The following is a 14204-nucleotide window of genomic DNA, read 5'->3' on the forward strand; positions in this document are numbered from 1 at the left end:
TTCATCCACTTAACCCCATATGGTTATAATTTTGGTTTAAATAGGGGAAAAGTTGTTGTTCCAAGACAGTTTAAAATCCATTCTCCCTAAAGCAATATCTACTTTAACCTTCATCTGCTCTTCTTTTCTGCCTCCTTCTTGAATATTTCACTTCTTTGGAGATTTTTTTTTCCAACTGTTGAGCCATGATTGGAAGCATCCTCTAATCTAATCCATTGCTTTACCAGTCCTGGCTACCAGAAGAATGGGGTCAGCCACATGAAGACTGGCAAAAAGAAGAAGGGTAAGAACTCTCAAGATTGGCTACAGAAGAAGTAGTTGGGCTAGCCGAATCAAAACCTAAAGCAATTTTAGGAAAAACTGCCTAATGATGGCATTCATAGCTAAATAATCAGTGAAGGTAGAGAATGGGAGATGGGTGACAAGAAATGTTATTTTCTCAAACAGTTACAGAAGCAGCAGAATTTGTCTATGGTTATGGACAATGTGCCTAGTTTGTGTTAAGGTAGCAGGCTGAGGATGTTATTTTTTTCATTTGACTTTTATCTCCATGTGATCCTACCAGTGAAAAGTGATCTAGTAAGCTTCTTGAGGGCAGGGACTGTTTCATTTTTGTCTTTGTAGCTCCACCTCCTAGAATGGAACTTACACATAGAAGATGCTTGATAAATCCTTGCTGAATTACTCTTTGACCTCTTCTTTCCCTTACCAAATTCTATTTGGAATCTAATTTTGTTGTTGTTGAGTTGTGTCCAACTCTTCATGACCCCACTTGAGGTTTTTACACACATCATATCCATTAGTCTGCAAGTAATCTGACTGAAGGGATGCTGCTATTTTTCATCTAAGTATTCCCAACAGTTCACCCTGTATCTTGCACATAATCAATGCTCAATGAATATTTGTTTTGTTGTTATGAAAAACTGAGTGTTTTTAAATTTTATTTTATTTTTAATTTATGGAATAAAACAAGCATTTCTATAACAGTATAATAAAAAAGATGATTGCACATGAAATTGTGAATCTGTTATGTACCATTTGCTTTAAGATAAATCCACTTGAAATATGTTTGGCAGCCATTTGCCATAAACATATATAAACAACAAATCAAATTTTAAGTAGGTCTTAGTTTCTTTAGGGATAGATATATGTTTGGTTAAAGCCCGTTGTTGTCTTCTTGAAAAAATATTTGGAAAACAGACAAACATGAAGTAGTCGAGTAGCAGAGTTGAAACAGTGACTTCATTTTGTTCCCTCAGTTAATACTACACCTCCTGTCTGATAGTCACATCTACAGAAGCTCTTTGAATGACTTTTCTTCTTCCTGAGTCATGCTAAGCCAAAGGAAACAATGTCAATACTGGGGCAACCAAGCCCAACTTGATAAAACTGCCTTTTATCTCTAGCTTCGGTGTGTCCCCAAACAAGTTTGGATTCCACAGTGAAGTCAGAAAAGAAACCAGGTGGTTGTGTTTCAACAGAAAACTATTTAGATAAAATTTTAATTGACTTTTAAATGTTACTCTTTCATGAACCTTGTTTGTAAAAATCCAACTCTTAAACAACATTTCACTATGATCCTGACTTGGGCCATCAGGGTCCCATGAGAGTCTAGCATTAGTAAAGAGAGCAGAATCAGAAAATCCATTGAAAAGAAGCATTGAACATGAGCGAACAGAGAGATCTTGATCAACTTTTTTTTTTGGTGGAAAGTCTACATTTTACATTTGCCTACTGATCTTCTATTTTGAAATCTCACTATTTCAGGTACAAATGACCTTTTTTCAAAGCAACTGGTTCTTCAGTAATTTCAGTCGTGTCTGACTCTTCACAATCTCTTTTGGGGGTTTTCTTGGCAAAGATACTAGAGTGGCTTGTCATTTCCTTCTCCAGCTCATTTCATAGATGAGGAAATGGAGGCAAACAGGGTCACACCGCTAATAAGTGTCTGAGTTCACATTCAAACTCAGGTCTTCCTGACTTCAGACCCAGTGCTCCACTTAGCTGCCCCATTTTTCAAAGAGTGGTGCTTTGAAATGAAAGCTATATTTGCCCTTTATTTTCTCTTAAATACCTATGAAGACATGGCAAACAGTTCTAGGTACAAGTCAGATCACATGCATCTTCTTAGTGACTCTACCTGAATGTATGCAATGGAACACACTTATGGAAACCAAATCTCTGGTCCCAGATGTCAAGCATTTGAACTCTACTCTCTATTAGCAACACAATATCTATTTGTTTAATCTAATCCAATCCACTGAGCATTGTTAGTACCTCCAACTAAGAGGGATCAGGAGATGGTTCCTGTTGTAGGTGGTGCCTAAATTGATCTTTAAAGGAAGATAAGGACTGTCTCTGAGGCAGAAGTGAGTAAGGAATATAGAATGGTATGTGAGGTTACTTACTGGATTTGGAGTCAGAGGGCCTGAGCTTAAATCCCAACTCTCAGTTACTCCCTTGTGACCTTAAACAAGCAAACTACTCTGGTATCTTTGCCAAGAAAATTCCAGATGGGGTCACGAAGAGTTGGACATGACTGAAAAGTGACTAAACTGACCTTAAACAACCCCCTTAACTTCTCTGGCTTTCATTTTCTCATATGTAAAATGATGGGGCTGGACTAAATGACTGAGAAGATCGCTTTTAGTTTTAAATATGAATCCTGTAATCCTACATGCATTCTAGATATGGAGTAGAACCTGTACAAATGTTAGAAGCAGGAAACGGAATTTATGTCAAGGAATATTTAAATAGGTCAGTTTGGCCAGAATGTAAAGTGCACAAAAATGAATGACATGAAATAATTCTGAAAAGAAAAATTAGAGACAATTATGAAGATTATCTTTGAGGCAGGAGGGAGTCAGTGAAAATCAATACTTAATGAATTTTTTTTTTTAGGCAACTGAGGTTAAGTGACTTGACCAGGGTCACACAGCTAATAAGTGTCAAGTGTTTGGTCTGAGGCTGGATTTGAACTCAGGTCCTCCTGGCTTCAGGGCCCGTGCTATCCACTGCGCCACCTAGGTGCCCCTTAATGAATTCTTGAATGACGAAGTGACATGGTCGAGTGATTTTTGTTTTAGGAAGATTATTTTGGCAGCCCTGTGGAGGACTGATTGGAGAAGGTAGAAGAGGGAAGACAGGAATCCGTGTGGGAAGATACTGCAATAAAGCCAGTATGATATTATAAAGGCCAGAAGTAGGATGGTGGCCGTGTGAGTGAAGGAAAAAGGATAAATACAAGAGATGTCATGGAGATATGTGTGTTAACTTGTTTCTCATTAAAGCAAATGGGTTACACGTACCCTAAGTCAATAAGGAAAGATTTTATCAAAAGCCAAGCAGACTCTCTGTACTTCAATTTCAGGTTAGGTAGTACAATGGATACAGCACCAAGCCTAGAGTCAGTAAGATTGATCCTCCTAGTTCAAATCCAACCTCAGACACTTACTAGCTGCATAACCCTGGGCAAGTCACTTAACACTCTTTGCCTCAGTTTCCTCATCTGTAAAATGAGCTAAAGAAGGAAATGGTAAACTACTCCAGTTTCTTTGCCAAGAAAACTCCAAACCAGGTCAGGAAGAGTTAGACACAGCAGCAGCAGTAACAACAACTTCTATTTTACTCTCCGTTTTGTCGATTTTTAAAAATCTGGATGTTCTGGAGAGGGAGCGTAAGGAAGGCTTTCTTAATGTAGCTAAGAAATAATATTTTTCCTTCCTAAAATCAAGTTACGGCTGTCTTTATAACATTTCAGTTGCACAAAGAACCATTTCACTCAAAGAGAGGAATTCTAGTAGGAAACCCTGTGAAATTACGTGCCTCTGAATATTCTATGGATGTGTCCCTTTTCTAGGATACATACTCCCGTATTTCTTTAAAGGACACAACTACTTCCCCAATCACCAATCATGGAGGATCAAAACGTTCAAATTATCCCTGACCTGTCCTTCTTCCTGTGCATATCATCAATTGCAGAATCATAGAATCTGTTGGCATTGGAATGGAAATTAAAAGCCAGCCAGTGTGACCTATATCTGACTAAGAATCCCTGCTACAACATACCTAACAAACAGTAATTAAGCCATTGTTTAAAGACTTCTCAGAAGGGGAAACCAACTACCATCTGCAGAAGCCAATTCTACTTTGGGATAACCCTACTTGATGACAAGCTTTTCCTTCCATCAAGCTGTTCTCTTTTCAACTTACGTCCACTACTCCCTATGGGGACAAGTGTAGCAATACTAAATCTTTTTATATGTAATAGCCCTTCAAATACATGAAGACAGCTATTGAGGCAGTGTGATACAATGGGAAGGGGGAGAGGAGAGAGGAAGGAACAAGAATAAACATTTATTAAGCACCTACTATGTGCCAAGTTTAGACACTTGCTGACTGTGTGACCCTGGGCAAATAATTTAACCCTGTTTGCCTCAGTTTCCTCATCTGTAAAATAAGCTAGAGAAGGAAATTGTAAACCACTCTAATATCATTACCAAGGAAATTCCCAAAACGGATCATGAAGAGCTGGAAACGACCGAAAACAATTAAATAACAACAATAAAACATGTGCCAGGCACTGTGCTAAGTGCTTTGTAAATATTTTCCAGTTGAAAATCTATATTCCTAAGTCTTCTGATGCTTCCTTCAAAAGTCTATTAAATCTATCTCTATTTCCCTTAACCTTATCATTCCACAGCTATCACTCTAATTCAGGAGCATCTCAAACCTGAATTATTACAGTGGTTCATGCAGTCTCTCTGACTGAATTTGTCTTCTCAACTATTATGTAAGCCATTTGAGAGTAGAGACTATCATATTTTTTTTTACATCTACCTCTCTTGCATACTGTAGGTACTAAATAAATATGTAATCATTTGATCAAACATGTCTGCTCCATAAATATTTGTTGAATGAATGCTTGCTAAAATGAGAATTTAATTATATCAATCTAATTTTCTAGTGCTTGCTTTATGCTTCCTAATTTAACTGAACTAAAAAAAAAATATTAACTCAGTGATTTACAAGAGGCAAAATCCCAATCGAACAAGAAAAAAGTACTCACAGAGTAACATCTGGGTGTACATCACTCCAAAGGAGCATACAGCAATGGAAGGAGGGAGATTTGGGACGAATCAAATCCTACCTCTGACACATACTTGGGCATAACCAACCACTGTGTAAGAGCTAAATAAACACTTATTGATCAACTGATTAACCACTCAGTGCCCCATACTTCGTGCCTCTAAGACCATAAATTATAGATAGTTGCCAACTGCTGGAGGGTGCTTGCACAATGGGATTTCCCAAAATTATGCAAATCACAGGTATGAGCCAAAGAAAACCAAAATTTCCAAAGCACAGCAAAAACTCAAACTTACCGGTTGGCCTCCCCACCATCTGTGATTAAATTTCTCTCGTCCTCGAAGGTGGAAAGTAGCGTCAAATACGGGATCATACATTGAATTGCCAACAATTCCATGTGATTCGGGGTAAAGTCCCTATGTAAAAAAGATGTAGTAACAAAATTTCATCAATATGCAAAAAAAGTCAGGAACAATTCTAGTCTAAGAATAACTACTTAAGAAAGTTGTGTTGTGATATACATACACACACACACACACGCATATATACATGTATACATACACACATACATGTATACAGATACACCTATATAATACATATACGTATATGTATACAGATGTCTCAAATTACCTACTTACACAAGGAAACATTCATCCCTATTTATAGATATCTACAGAATAGTAATTTTAAAATATATTATAAATTTAAGCATGTTCTAATGATGTACTATCCATACTCTTTATTGAAGAGGGTAATAAATGTGACATTAAGCAATGTGAGAACAGTGGATTAGAATATAAACATTTTTCATTTTTAATTAGTTCCTGAATTTTGGAGCTTAACTAGCAATTCTTTTGTGTCATTTGAAAGTCCTCTTCTCCCTTCTAACTCTCTTTTCTTTATCAGGAGTATTGACTCCTGTCTCATCCACCACCAAGCAAACAAAAATGGAGGCTGCCTGAATCTTAAGGAATACTTAAGATTCTAATTATATAATCAGCAAAATATAATTAAACCTCTGACTCAGAGGACAAGCAACAGAGCCCACAAGATTTGAAAAACTGAATATCACGCTTAGTCCTAATACAAATGACTTTTCACTAACAACCTTTTTCTTCTAATAAACCAACACAGTTGTTTAGAGAGGAATATGCTTAAAGGTTTTAGCTTTTAAAGTCAAAGTAAATGTCTTTCTATCGAGACATAAGTAAAAACTACCTCATTACTGCGAATTACCCATGAAAGAATAAGGTTGGAAAACATGCTAGCTTCTCTTCCAACACTGTTTAGTAATTCCTAAAAACGTTTTTTTCCTCTTTAAATTATCTCAGTGTGAATCCTTCCTTTGAATATATTAAATATATCCTTTTAAAAAACTTACAGTTGCCAAGGTATATAAGTTAGGGAAGGTTTTTGTAGGGTAGACAGGTCTCATGTAAGGAGAATGTGTGCCACAAGATCCTGAAAACATAATTATAGATGTTAAAAATGGAAAAGCATTAGATAAGAAGACAGGGACAACTTCCATTTGCATATTCTCTAAAAAGGCCTTTTTACAAACTAACAAAACTCCTAAGAATTAGCGTGTACCATTTCTACTTTATCACATATTCATGAGTTTACAATTCTCTTATAGGCCTTCATATCACAAGATAGCAAAGCCCTTTCACTGTACAAATACAGAGAAGAAGAGTTCTATCTATAGACCTAAATCAGCTGGAAATTAAGTCAACAGGTAGGCCACAGGTGGTAAGTATGAAGACATAGTAAATTTCTTACTTAGTTTTTCAATGTTAGGCATGACCTTGCTCCCTTTCTTCATGTAGGATGCACGGAATCCATCCACAGAGAAGATGATTAACGGAGGGCGAGCAAACCTTTTAACAACAACACATTTTGCATTACAGGAATGATTTCCACCATTTTCAAAATGTACGCTAATTGTGCATTACTAAAGAGACCAAGATAGAAAAGCAGGGAGGAAGCTCAAGAGATCATTTACATCTTAACTCCTTGTCTTAAGGCAGGGTTGGCACAAAGGGAAAGACCACATTTAGAGGGGCTGGGCTTGAATCCTGTGACTGCTATTTACTGTCTCTGGGATGCTGGGCAAGACACCAGACTTCTCTGGCCTGTTTCTTCATCTGTAAAATGGGGGGGGGGGGCGCTGGATTAGAGCATTTCAAAAGTCCCTTCCAGCTCTAAATCTATGACCTACATTTTACAGATGAGGCATTCAGTCCCCAGAGAAGTTATATGATTTGCTCTTTCCCTCATGTCTAGCTCATGAAGAAGAGTCTCAATTGTCCGCAAATTATGTCTTTACAAACCCAGTAATGACTGCTATAATCAACAAACCATTTCACCTCAAGATATGGTAACAATGATCCAAAGATCCAAGTACAAAGATCCAGTCTAACATTTAGATAATTTCAAATGTTTTAGATTAATTGAAGACTACCTTAAAAATAGCTGGGGTAGTTTACGTGGATGTATCAGGACAGCCAAAAAAGCAAACCATCTCAGTGGGGGAATTCCAGAGAATACCCACCCTCCTCAAAACACAAAAATGTACATTTGTACTGCTATGAAAAAAGATTAGCAGGAAAGCTGGCCTGAGAGTCAGGAAGACCTGGGTTCAGGTCCAACCTCTCATACATACTGACTGTGTGATGTTGGACCAGTCATCACCTTTCATTTGTTTGTTGCTTAGTTTTTCGGTTGTTTATGACTATCACCCCTTTGGGGGTTTTCTTGACAAAGAAACTGGAGTGCTTTGCCATTTCCTTCTCCAGCTCATTTGACAGATGAGGAAACCGAGGCAAACAGGTGAAGTGACTTGCCCAGAGTCACATAGCTAGTAAGTGTTCAAGGCCAGATTTGGAAACAGGAAGATGAGTCTTCCTGACTCCAGATCCAGCACTCTATCTATGACTCCAGGCAAAGCACTCTATCCACTGTACCACCTAGCTGCCCAATCTTTCAGTAACCCAGGCCAACTATCAAAAAATATGAATTGCAGAACAGGTGCTGATCTACATTAGTTAAGAGAGTTCTCTTACTAGAAGTTCCCATGCCAATGAAATTGCAAGTCTAGACTCCCCCAAATATTCATAGGATTTAAATAGTAATAAGAGATTGTACTTAACATAGCATTTTACAATTATACGTTAACTCCCTCTTTGTAACTATCCCTCATTTATCATGATTATCTCATTTATAAAATATGGGTCACAGATTTAGAGCTAGAAGAGACCTGTAAGGTCATTTCATCTGACCCCTCATTTTACAAATAAGGAAGATGAGGCCCAAAGCAGGTAGAGCGGGTATTATTATTTTACAAATGAAAAATTAGGCCTAGAAAAGTAGGTAGAGTAAATACCAAATGAGGACATTGAGACTCAGAGATAAAGTGACTTTCCCAGAGTAATACATCTTGTAAGTGGCAGAGCAAATTCAACTTTCATTAAAGACTAGATGCTCGGGGGGGGGGGGTTGGGTATTAGTGGCTGAAGAGCGGTAAATGGTAGCTGGGACTGACAGAGTAGGCAGCAAAGAGCTATGGTATACATTCTTACTCCAAGCTCAAGAAAACCTAGAAATGGCACGATGTACTATGTTAACATGGGTTTTGTGAGCTCTTCACAAGCTGAGTAAGATCCCTTTAGAATACTGGTAACAGGACAGCTATGCGGCACAGCAGACAGAGTACCAGGCCTGGAGCCAGAAGGACCTGAGTTCAAATGTGACTCCAGACACTTACTAGCTGTGTGACCCTGGGCAAGTCATTTAATCCCAACTGTCTCCAAAAGAAGAAAATAGTGGTATCAGGAGCCAGCATTAACACATACCTTCTGGGTTGACAACATTAGATCAAGTCTTTACTACATTAGAATGAAATCCAACCTGTGGTCAATCCAGTTCTCAGTGTCTATGTCTATAATCAATTACGAAGATAGGGACCAGACTTGTGATTTTATAGGTATAGAGAACTCTTGATGATAAAGCTCTTTGTTACAATGCAAGTTGGCACTTTCTCTGAAATTTCTAGTCTTCGAAATTGCCTAGGTCACTGAGAGATTGCCTGACTTGTCTAGGGTCATATAGCCAGTAACCGTCAAAAGCATGATTTTGACCCTAATCTTTGCCTCCAAGGTTGGCTCTTTGGTCACCATGCCAACAAGGTTCTTCTGTGTATACAAATGATTTCTCTTCAATCTTTCAGGGGTCTGTGATTTCAGCAGCTTGGGAAGTCCCTCCACAGATGCTGATCAAAACACCACCCCATCCATGACCCAGTAGAAAATAATAACTAACATTTATATAGCACTTCAAGGCTTTTAAAGTGCTTGTTTAACTGTTAGATGGTCTTTAAGAGTTACTTTGAACAAAATAAAGCAAAACAACTTAAGTTACCATAGATAGCCAAACAGGTGATGACCCTCTCCAAGATTAGCTAGACTGGTTCTTGGACAGCAAGCATACACAGGCCATTGCTAGGCCAGTGCATAAAGTCATTATCCCTCCATAGGAGCTGCCAGAACTTTTGCTTCACTGGCTTAGCATTCAAGAGCCAAAGGTCACAATCATATTTCAAAAACTCCCCCCAAAATCCCATAATGAAGTACATGTCACACCCTGATGTTCATAAAATAAACATAGTAACCAAGTTTCTCAACCGTGGGCTCTGGGCCTAACATATATTTAGAAAAACTGTCACAAGTTTTCAAAGTTAAACCACCAACAAATAATGTTATCATTAATACTAATGAGATACGGTGGGCAGAGACACAACTATGGAGTCAGGGAAACCTGGGATCAGGCCCTGACACACCAGCTGTGTGACTCTGGGTAAGTCACTTAAGCTCTTAGTGATCCATGCCACTCTCTAGGACTGCCAGCTACAGGACGATTGCTGACTTGCATTGGTAGAGGGCATTTTCTCACCGGGAGTTGCCTATACTCCTGAAATCACAGATGGAAACAAATAATAACACCTAGTTATCAGTACTTTTAAGGTCTGCAAAGTACTTTCATGATAATTATTCTGTAAGGTGACTGGTATGCATGTTATTATCCCCCATGTTACAGATGAGGAAATTAAGATTTGGGAATTAAATGACTCGTCCCTGGTCCTACAGCTAGCAAGTATTCGAACTGGAATTTTAATCCCTGGTCCCCCGACTCAATGCCCAGCATCCTTGACATTAAACCATGTTGCCTCTATTTATTTACCACCTTCCACCACATAAGGCAATATGCTAGGTACACTAGTATTACAGAAACTATACAATTGCTATAGTGTTCATTTAAAGAAGCAGTAATGGTCCTATGCTGATCACATTTAAGCTGAATGGATCACCAAAGTCTGGAGGTTCACAAAGACAGCAATGCCTCCGGGGTCCATAATGGAGAGTTGACTGTATCTATTTTGTAGCTTTCCTCTTGCTAAGTAGAAATTCAGCAGCCAAAGTATCCTTAAAACAAAAGCTGTAGCACTCCAAAGGAGGTCACTGCAAAAATCAGCACCAGGAAGATTTCCTTCCTTCCTCACTGTTGCCCAAAGACCTCCTATAAAATTAGTTAACATGGAACATGGTGGATATAGGTGGTATGGTGAAGAGATTGCTGGACTAGGAGCTCATGAAGAGTTAAAATCCTGCTATAGATACTCGCTAAATAGGTGACCTTAGGCAAGTCACTTAACCTCGGTCAGCCTCAGCTTCCTCACCTGTAAAATGGGAATGAAGCACCTTCCCTGAAGAATTGTTGTGAAGATCAAGTAAGAATATGTATAAAGTGCTCTGCAAACCTAAAAGCATCATTACGATCATGATCATTACTATCTTCAGATGATGGCAAGAAAACTACTAATTTCATAAAATGAACATAGATTTTAACCTTTGACTAGTTCATTGTTATTCTCCTATAGTCAAGCACGAGACCTTTTCATAAACTCAAAGTCTTTAGAGCTGAATGGGATATTACAGGTTATCGAGTCCAAATTCCTCATTTTGCCAAAGACAAAACTAAGGTCCAGAGTGGTAAAGGGACTTCTCCAACGTCCCCAAATCTCAAGAATCCAAAAATAGTATATTCTTTATTTGTATACCCCGCCTAATGGTTCGCTCTTGCATGTTGCCATCTCTATTAATCCATCCATTTGTTTCATCAATATTCTAACAAACAATAATAGACTTCAAACATACACATAAATTGCACTTACCCTGCGGGGCATTCTGGTGCTTTTATTTCCTCACAATCATCATCCACCCAATGAGACTCTCCTACAAGGGGAAATGGGGAACTTTATGGTGAGCATAGCCAAATGTTTCATCCAGAGCCTAAAATGGGTGATTCCAAGACCTACAATCTATTTTGTACCTGGACAGGTGTGGCTCATCTAAAAATAACTTTATGATACCTAGCCAGACCTTGAGTCTTAGGGTGTCAGAGTACAGACATAATATAGAAAATCCCAGGAGACATGAACCTAGGAGCTCCTCTCTGAGTCCTGAATGATGCATGTACATGTGTAATAAGCATTTAGAAAGTCATGGGATCAAAGGACAGTAGGATCACAGACTTTAGAGCTAGGACGGACATGGGAGCTCATCTAGTATAAACAACTCATGTTAGAGATAAGGAAACTGAGGCTGAGAGAGGGTGGCCAAGGTCATGCACCTAGTTCATAACTTTTAAAGTCTCTGATTTCAGAACCAGAGCTCTTTTTATGAAATGACACCTATCAAAGACGAATAAGCTAACAATATCCAGGGATGGAAGTTTTCCTTTTCCCTCAGAGGAAAGAAAAAAAACCTATTGTTGTTGTTGCTGTTGTTTTCATGATTCCCTGTTTTTCTACAACTATACTTGCTGCTATAGGTGGGTAGGTAGCTTAGTGAGTAGAGCACCAAGCTTCAAATCAGGAAGACCTGAGTTCAAATCTGGCCTCAGAGACTTGCTAGCTGTGTGACCCTGGGCAAGTCATTTAACCCTGTTTGCCTCAGTTTCCTCATCCATAAAATGAGCTGGAGAAGGAAATGGCAAACCACTCCAGTATCTTTGCCAAGAAAACCCCAAATGGGGTCACAAAGAGTGGGACACGACTGAAATGACTGAAGAACATGAAGAAGATGCATATTGATCAATCAGCCGGCATTTATAAAGCACCTGTTAGGTGCCAGGCACATGAGTACAAAATCAACACTGCCATTGCCTTCATTTGGAATCAGGAGACCTGGATTCAGATCCCAGCACTATCACTTACTACTACCTGTGTGGGCACCGAACCTCTCTGGGCCTCAGTTTCCTTATCTGTAATATGAGGAGATTAGACTAGATGACCTTTAAAGACCTAGTACCTAATCTGTAACATTGTGATCCTATGTAACATAGGCTACAATTCCCATTTCACAGACCAAGATGAGTGAAAGATTTGCAAGGATGATAGTTAGAAGACTGTCAGTATAAAAACTATTTGTTTATAGCTTTGAGATCTTAAGATCTTGAACAAATCCCTTTATCCACTAAAAACAGTTTATTTGAAGCTTCTTATTAGAAGCAGAAAGAACATTAGACTTGAAGCCCAAATTCCTGGGTTCAATGTCCTGACTTGGGTATTTTAAATTTAAGTAATTCATTTAACCAATCAAGGGCATTTATTAAGCTCCTGCTAAGTTCCAAGCATTGTGCTAAGTGCAGACGCTACAAAGACAAAAAAAAAAAAATGAAAGAAATAGTCCTTGACTTGAAGGAGCTTACAGACTACAGAATACAGAATACAGATCTACAGGATGAAAATCTGGCTTCCAAGGGGCTTTTTGGTCTGTTGCTGTTTGTCAGTCACATCTGACTCTTTGTGACCCTATTTTGAGTTTTCTTGTCAAAGATACTAGAGTGGTTTTGCCATTTGCTTCTCCAGCTCATTTTACAGATGAGGAACTGAAGTATACAGAGTGAAGTGACTTGCCCAGGGTCACACACTTAGTAAATGTCTAAGGTTGGATTTGAGCACAGTTCTTCCTGGCTCCGAGACCTGAAAGTCTTTTCACTTCATCATCTAGCTGCTCCACTCCTAAGGAGCTTACAATTTAATAAGGGAAAAGAGATGTACACAAATTAGTGAAAGAAGTGTCAAGGAGTTTGGGGACTTCACTAAATTTCTTAACTTTACTGAGCCTTAGTTTCTTCATCTGAAAAATGGGGATACTCTCTCACTATCTCATTGGGTTGTTATAAATAACACGATTTGCATTCTCTAAAGTGCAACATAAATGTGAGCTATTACGTGTTGTTATTATTCAGGCAGCACAGTATAGTGTACAGAGAGGTAGACTCAAATTTGGGAAGACCTAGGTTCAAATCCCACCTCTGAAACATTGGCTGTGTGACAGAAGGCAAGTCACTTAACCTTTCCTTCACCCTGACAATTCTCTCAGACTCAAAGTTGCAGGGCCAGCACCAATTTGCACTGGTAATGCAATTCCTTACTAGGAATTTTATACCCCAATGAAAGCATGGTCGGGACCAGAAAAGCATGGTCTAGTACTTCACAGGTACAACGGCCATCCACAGACATTCACACTTCCATTTGATTCTCACAGCACAGCTCTGTGAGGGATAGAGTATAATCATCACCATCTGTTCTTTACAGAGAGGTTAAGTACCTCGTTCAAAGCCAAGCAGCCTTCTGACTCTAACCCTGTTGCTCTCTTCTCTATGCTATCCCATGCCTGCTGCCTAAATCTGGGCACAGCAATCTGCAAAAAGGTTTTCCCTTCAGTTCCACATTCCACCCCCTCTCCCCATCCAGAGAAGGACTCAGATGAAGAGAGAGTTTCTCTGCAGAAAACAAAATGTATCAAAAGCTGTCTGTCTTGTACCACTTTTCTAAGGGCAAACAAAAATCACATGTCCAGGGCTGAAGGAAAAGTTTGTGACCAACCTTTGAGAAAAACTGTTCCTATGTAAAGAGTTCCCTTGTAAACCTGCCAGGGTCAGTGAGAACTTAGCTATTGACTGCAGGCCTGAAGATTATGTACCTTGAAATAGGGTAGACCTTTAAAATACATCTAATATTAATGGGGCACTCTCTTCCTGCTCTCAAAGAAGGC

The 14204-nt window shown here is 38.8% G+C and overlaps 1 protein-coding gene across 6 annotated transcripts in view; it reads right to left on the reverse strand.

Annotated features, from left to right (window-relative positions):
* ENPP2 (ectonucleotide pyrophosphatase/phosphodiesterase 2) overlaps nt 1-14204 on the reverse strand; it is a 190918-nt gene that overhangs the window by 103048 nt on the left and 73666 nt on the right. For all 6 annotated transcript variants that reach the window (XM_078153710.1, XM_078153709.1, XM_020975540.2 and 3 more), the window contains exons 5-8: nt 11315-11375; nt 6868-6965; nt 6470-6549; nt 5385-5504 (exon numbers count right to left, since the gene is read on the reverse strand). In XM_078153710.1, the coding sequence (XP_078009836.1) occupies nt 5385-5504; nt 6470-6549; nt 6868-6965; nt 11315-11375 (359 nt within the window). The remainder of the gene's footprint in view (nt 1-5384; nt 5505-6469; nt 6550-6867; nt 6966-11314; nt 11376-14204) is intronic.

The sequence above is a fragment of the Phascolarctos cinereus genome, unplaced genomic scaffold (assembly GCF_003287225.1).
Source record: "Phascolarctos cinereus isolate Bilbo 61053 unplaced genomic scaffold, phaCin_HiC Scaffold_4;HRSCAF=312, whole genome shotgun sequence".
NCBI classification, from domain to species: domain Eukaryota; kingdom Metazoa; phylum Chordata; class Mammalia; order Diprotodontia; family Phascolarctidae; genus Phascolarctos; species Phascolarctos cinereus.